The sequence below is a fragment of the Oncorhynchus keta genome, chromosome 22, assembly GCF_023373465.1.
Source record: "Oncorhynchus keta strain PuntledgeMale-10-30-2019 chromosome 22, Oket_V2, whole genome shotgun sequence".
NCBI lineage: Eukaryota > Metazoa > Chordata > Actinopteri > Salmoniformes > Salmonidae > Oncorhynchus > Oncorhynchus keta.
Genome location: NC_068442.1, coordinates 21,473,453 through 21,480,724, shown reverse-complemented (window position 1 = coordinate 21,480,724; position 7,272 = coordinate 21,473,453). Strand labels below are relative to the sequence as shown.

The 7,272-nt window shown below is 43.6% G+C and overlaps 1 protein-coding gene and 1 pseudogene across 1 annotated transcript; both read left to right on the top strand.

Moving 5' to 3' along the window:
* On the top strand, positions 1-3,766 carry LOC118401168 (calumenin-B). Its single transcript, XM_035798457.2, has 7 exons — positions 1-168; positions 708-934; positions 1,029-1,222; positions 1,331-1,497; positions 1,582-1,642; positions 1,817-2,016; positions 2,110-3,766. Exons 2-7 carry the CDS (start codon positions 711-713, stop codon positions 2,212-2,214), a joined length of 951 nt encoding a protein of 316 aa, XP_035654350.1. The 5' UTR covers positions 1-168; positions 708-710; the 3' UTR covers positions 2,215-3,766.
* Positions 3,767-5,610: 1,844 nt separating this feature from the next.
* Positions 5,611-6,689, top strand: LOC127910568 (synaptotagmin-1-like; annotated as a pseudogene).
* The last annotated feature ends 583 nt before the right edge of the window (positions 6,690-7,272 follow it).

Genomic DNA, 7,272 nt, shown 5'->3' with positions numbered 1-7,272 from the left:
CCAATCACAAGGCCGAAGCTGTCCTGAAGTGGACCAATGGACAAGAGGCATGGCACAAACGCATATGTAACGCTGTTGGCTGGTTGAGTTTTTAGGACCGGAAACGATGGGTGTGTATCCGGAGTAGCTAGATATTCAAAATCGAAAGACTTTTCAGAAAGACCGGTGGTGAGTAAAGTATCTATTTCAGGCTTACGTAAATGCACAGTTCATCTATGTTTTTTCCCCCCTGCTTAGTTATTGTGACATTAACGTTACACACACACTGAAGTAGGGAGTGCAAATGACATCTCGCATTTAGTACAACAACTGAAGTCTGGCTAGCTTGCTTGCAAACTGCACCGGTACCAAGGGTGTATTCATTACGCCGATTCTGTTGCAAAACGCTTCTTAAACGGAAACAAACGGAACGAAACGTGGAGTGACGTACCTGGATTTGTTCGATAGAAATTCTCGTTTTACTCTGTTAGGTTCTTAAACGGTTTCCGTAATGAATACGTCCTAGCACTCACAAATTTGCTAGCTACCCTGTTTATTTTAACCATAACCGGTGAACCCACAGATGAGTAGGGGAAACCCCGAATTAGTTAAGCTCAGGAAAGTCATGACGAATTCCTGTCAACTAAACGCACTGTCACAAACGATATTGTTGTGTAGTAAACCAAGTTAGTTAACTCTGCTCTCGCTCCTGTGTGTATGTGTGCCAGATTATGGAGCTGCGGCCGTTGGTCATGTGCTTTGCGCTGTGCGTGGTCTATGCCTCTAGTAAACCCACCATTGAGAAAAAGGACCGCGTCCACCATGACGACCCGCTTAGCAACCGCGATCATGAAGATGCAGAGAACTTTGATTACGACCACGAGGCGTTTCTAGGACAGGACGAGGCCAAGACCTTCGATCAGCTCACACCAGAGGAGAGCAAGGAGAGACTTGGGTAACACACACTCTAGCAGCTACATTTGTATAGAAGTGAGAAATGGATTTGTATAGAAAAGATGGTTTAACACGCCATCTCTCTCTCCCTACAGTATGTTGGTAGAGCATATAGATGAGGACAAGGATGGGTATGTGTCAGTAGAGGAGATGAGAAAGTGGATCAAACACAGTCAGAAGAGGTGGATCTATGACGACGTGGACCGCCAGTGGAAAGGTCATGACCATAATGGAGATGGACTTGTGTCCTGGGAGGAGTACAAGAATGCTACATATGGATACATACTGGGTACGGGGGACACTCTGAAAGGAGTATAAGAATGTAATCTATGACACCTGACCAGTGCCTTTTTATTGGAAGGTCTGATTTTTCTTATTGGTGTGTGTGACCTTTTAGATGATCCAGACCCAGAGGATGGCTTCAGCTACAGACAGATGATTTCACGCGATGAGAGGAGATTCAAAATGTCTGACCTGGATGCTGACCTGAAGGCCAATAAAGAGGAGTTTACAGCCTTCCTCCATCCTGAGGAGTACGACCATATGAAGGATATAGTTGTACTGGTAGGTTATACACAATAAATAAAACATTTAAGTTGTTTGAAGGTAGCCAGGCAGTAACATCTTTGTGACATTACCCTCCTGTAGGAGACCATGGAGGACATTGATAAGAACGGAGACGGCTTTATAGACCTGGAGGAGTACATAGGTAAGTTATAACATCTGGAGAAGTACATGGGTTATTCAATGCCTGCTATAATACATGGCGTTCTTAAATGTTATTACACCTGGAGGAGGACATGGGTGCGATTTATAGCATCAGCAGAGCGGTTCATTAACATTTCTCTCTCTCCCTTCCTTTCCCTTCTCTCCCATCCTCAAGGTGACATGTATAACCAAGAGGGGGATCCGTCAGAGCCAGAGTGGGTAAGGACAGAGAGGGAACAGTTTACTGAGTTCAGAGACACAAACAAAGATGGCCGCATGGACAAGGAGGAGACCAAAGACTGGATCCTGCCTTCAGACTATGACCACGCAGAGGCAGAAGCCAAACACTTGGTCTACGAGTCAGATAATGACAAGGTACACACACATGTTGCTGTTTGAGCTAGTTGCCTGCATTGTGTGTGTGCATTTAAGCAAATACTGAAACACTTATTTATTCTCCCTTTGTAGGATGGCAAACTGACTAAGGCAGAGATCGTTGAGAAGTATGACCTATTCGTTGGTAGCCAGGCTACTGACTTTGGAGAAGCCTTGGCAAGACACGATGAATTCTAACCCTTTCACTTCCCATGCTGGGTTGGGCTCAATTCCAATTCAACTCAGTCATGGAATTTAAAATCTCAATTTTAAACTAGCGCACTATATGGAGTGACATTTGAGATGGGACTTTTTCACTCTGATGCCAAGGACAATTTATTTGATTTCCTGGCCTATTATACACACTAGTGAATGCATTACTTTGTACTAAGTAGTACACAATCAGGACACCTTGTTCCAGCTCTGCCTCCACCACCCTCTCGGACAATGGAAAGGATATTTCCTTTGGCTTGTCTTTTTGTTTGCAGAGCAACTTTGTTATAAAAATTTAAAAAAAGATTTATAGAAGACAGTAAGTGTTTGTTCAAACAAGGTTACAAAAACAATATCGTGCATGCAATTATGTGCCGAACTGCGTGTTGGGGTCAATTCAGTGTTCAATTTAGGAAGGGAAATCAAATGTAATAAGAAACTAATTGAATTGATTTCAACCCTGGTGTGTGTATAGGGGCGGCAGGTTAGCCTAGTGGTTAGTGTTGGACTAGTAACCGGAGGTTGCAAGTTCAAATCCCCGAGCTGGCAAGGTACAATCTGTCGTTCTGCCCCTGAACAGGCAGTTAACCCACTGTTCCTAGGCCGTCATTGACACTAAGAATATGTTCTTAACTGACTTGCCTAGTTAAATAAAGGTAAAATAAAAATAGCAGTGTGTATTCTGCCATGCACTGGACTATGAAGGGGGGGCCACTCTATGGGCTACCACCACAAACTGCTCTTTGAGTTGATACGAAGACCAGCAATGTGGCCAATCCTGCTAGGGTTAGTGGTTGTAATCCAAGGAGTGTGCCTGAATCTCCATGCATCGGCCAATGGCGGTCCTCAGTGACCCCTGTGTGCAGGTTTTAGTCCCTTGGTGATGCTTAATTAGGGGTTAGATCAGTGTTTCTCAACTTTAGTCCGAGAACCTAATGGGTCATACATTTATGATCTAGTCCCTGAATTAGCACAACATATTCATAGCCCTGTGCTATGAGTATGAAACATCCTGTTTTATTTTGGAATCTGCTGAATTCTATGCTGTGCCACACTACACAATCATACACATACTACACTATGTTTTGGAGGATTATTAAAGTCAGATTTACCCTCAGGCTTCTTTAGTTATTGTTGTCATAACTGTATAATGCCCCTCACTGTATGACCATCTATAACCACTGTTATTGGTCTGGTTCAACTTGACTTACACCCTCTGTTTATAAGGGCTATTTAACACTGCCATAACAATGTCATAAACAGTCATGATTGTTGGTGTAAAATCAGTTGTGCTAAATTGACACAGTATGATTGTTTATGACATGTTAGGTAGCCCTTATGACAGAGGGTTCTAGTAAAGTGTTTGCGTTGTCTTATATAATGTATATGATATAGCTGTTTTTTTACACAATGCAGTGCCATGCCTGTCACTGGTGACTGCCCTGTACATACATTGTCACCTGTTTGTTGACAGTGTGTGTGCTGTTACCAGTGATATGGAGAAGTGTTTTTCTGATTAAAAGGATTTTGTGGAGTACTGATGTGTGGGGTTGCTTTAATAGAAATATAATGAACCATTGGGTGCTATGTATTATATAGGGTGAAAAGTTTTAGACCAATCTAAATAAAATATCTGTTTCCACATATTTTAGAACCATCGGATCAACCAAGACGTTACATTAAATTATTATTCAGTTTCTTCTAAAAATGAAACTGGAATATAATGCTTTGGGTGTATCTAAATGAATGACCCTCTTATAGTGCCTCCAATCACAGAGTACATTTAAGCAATAATGTCACGAGGGTGTGTGGTATATGGCCAATATACCACATCTAAGGGCTGTTCTTATGCACAATGCATCGCGGAGTGCCTGGACACAGCTCTTATCCGTGGTATATTGGCCATGTATCACAAACTCCTGAGGTTCCTAATTGCTATTATGAACTGGCTAGCAATGTAATTAGAGCAGTAAAAACATGTTTTTGCCATACCTGTGGTATACGGTCTGATAAACCACGGCTGTCAGCCAATCAGCATTCAGGGCTCAAACCACCCAGTTTATAATTCCCTATAAGACATGAATCAACACACAGATCAATACAACGTCCCTGTCCACCGAATCATCAGCAAGGTGAACAACAGAGTTGAAGTCACAATGCTCCACAGAGGTCTAAGCTCTGTGTGTCTGTGTACAGTATGTGTGTGAATCTGCATCTCTATCTCTGGGTGGGGCCGGAACTTGATACCAGCGTTGCTGCAGAAACCGCATCCTACAGTTCTAATTCAGGCAGCAGCATCTATACATAGTCAATATGAGACAAAACAGTATCAACCACCGGAAACATAATGCATACCGGTTTTCAGTATATGCACGCACAATCACACATACAGTAATGCCTATGTCATAAATGCATGCGCAGTTACACAGGGACATGTATACATTAATACCAGTCACCCAGTTGGAATGTAGATGTCTCCTGCTGAAGTCTCAGTATGCTAACATAGGAGAAGAAGGGAAAGAACGGCTTGAACACGGACACTGAGCTGGAGGGAGACAACTCTGAGGCACACACACACACACACACACAGACATTGTGTAATATCAACTTTCTGTGGAGGGCTACACACAAACTTTTAATAAATAGCGTGGACAACAACCTCTTGAGGATCACACCCTTTTTTTTTGCCTAAAATGACATACCCAATCTTACTGCCTGTAGCTCAGGCGCTGAAGCAAGGATATGCATATTCTTGGTACCATTTGAAAGGAAAGACTTTGAACTTTGTGGAAATGTGAAAGGAATGTAGGAGAATATAACACAATAGATCTGATAAAAGATAATACAAAGAAAAAACAAAACCGTTATTTTGTATTTTTTTTCTACCATCGTCTTTGAAATGCAAGAGAAAGGGCATAATGTATTATTCCAGCCCAGGTAGAATTTAGATTTTGGCCACTAGATGACAGCAGTGTATGTGCAAAGATTTAGACTGATCCAATGAACCATTGCATTTCTGTTCAAAATTTTGTATCAAGACTGCCCAAATGTGCCTAATTTGCTTATCAATAACTTTTCATGTTCAAAGCTGTGCACTCTCCTCAAACAATAGCATGGTATTATTTCACTGTAATAGCTACTGTAAATTGGACAGTGCAGCTAGATTAAGAAGAATTTAAGCTTTCTGCCAATAGCAGATATGTCTATGTCCTGGGAAATGTTCTTGTTACTTACAACCTCATGCTAATGTAACGGATGTGAAACGACTAGCTTAGTTAGCGGTGCGCGCTAAATAGCGTTTCAATCGGTTACGTCACTTGCTCTGAGACCTTGAAGTAGTAGTTCCCCTTGCTCTGCAAGGGCCGCGGCTTTTGTGACGCGATGGGCAACGATGCTTCGAGGGTGACGGTTGTTGATGTGTGCAGAGGGTCCCTGGTTCGAGCCCAGGTTGGGGCGAGTTGAGGGACGTAAAGTTATTCTGTTACACTAATCGCATTAGCCTACGTTAGGTCAACCGTCCCGTAGGGGTCCCACCGATCCTGAATATGTTTTTTAACCTGTGTAGGTCTGCTGCTTAGTATGTATCAGGTTTTTCTGTGTTTGTGTGTGTGTCCTGTAGCCCCTAAATGATGAGGGTGACACAGAGACTGGATTGACTGGCAGGGAGGAGGAGCCTAAAGAGGAAGTGAAGTTGGGCAGACTGGAGTTCTCATTGGACTACAACTTCACAGAGAACACGGTGAGAACTCCTTGTTCGATCCCTGCTCTAACACATCTGATTCTCCTAACCAATGTCCTTCGGAGCAGGAACAAGGAGTTCTCACCGTGTTCTCTGAGTACCAAATATTATTCCATCAGACACATGCTATAGCTGTGGGTCTTCTCCATACCCTCTGCCCCCCTTTCCCATTTATAGATGGTAGTAGGTGTCCTGCAGGCTTGTGATCTCCCAGCCATGGATGTGGGGGGAAGTTCAGACCCGTATGTTAAACTCTACCAGACAAGAAGAGAACACACTCAACCCTTACTACAATGAGTCCTTCAGCTTTGAGGTGCCCTTCGAACAGATAAAGGTACACCCCCCACACACACACACACTCTCTCTCTCTCTCTCTCTCTCTCTCTCTCTCTCTCTCCCTCTCTCTCACTTATCCCTTACAATGAATTCCTTTATAATTGATCAACCCTTCGAGCAGAGGTCTGTGTTTCTCTGTGTGTAGAAGGTGCAGGTAGAAGTGACAGTGTTGGACTATGATAAGATTGGGAAGAATGATGCCATCGGGAAGGTGTTTCTGGGTGGAGCCAGCAGCGGCACCGAGCGCCGTCACTGGTCAGACATGCTGGCCAACCCCCGCAGGCCCATCGCCCAATGGCACGGCCTCAAAACTGAGGATCAAGTCAACGCTGAACTGGCTGCCAGGAAGTGATGTCACATTACTAGGCAGCTCTCTGTAGCAGACTGACTTTGCCCTCCTACCCACCACAGGAGGTTGGTGGCACCAAATTGGGGAGGGCGGGCTCGTGCTAACGGCTAATGCAGAATCAGTGGAATGATATCAAACACATCAAACAAATGGTTTCCAGGTGTTAGATGCCATTCCATTCGCTCCCTTCAGACCATTATTATGAGCTGTCCTCCCCTCAGCAGCCTCTACTGCTGCCCACTTACCCACTCCAAAATACCTGATACCCATCCACCACTCATGAACCCTCATCAGCAATCCCCCTCCTTAACCCCCCAATACTTCACTGGTATGCAACCCCATCAAGCCTTACTCAACCCCCACTAACTTTCTAACAATACCACCACTCGTGCCACCCCAAACCCCCTCCTCTACTGTTTAAAGAATTTAAGACGCATTATGTATCCTGGACACTAACATGTATATCATGATAATACTATTAAACATGTACATTATACTATGTTATTAAACATTCAGAGATTTTTGCTCATGTCCATTTTCACTCATATCAGATAGGCATACATCAATGGCCAGCAGAGGGAGTCCAAGTCACACACACACACACACACACACACACACA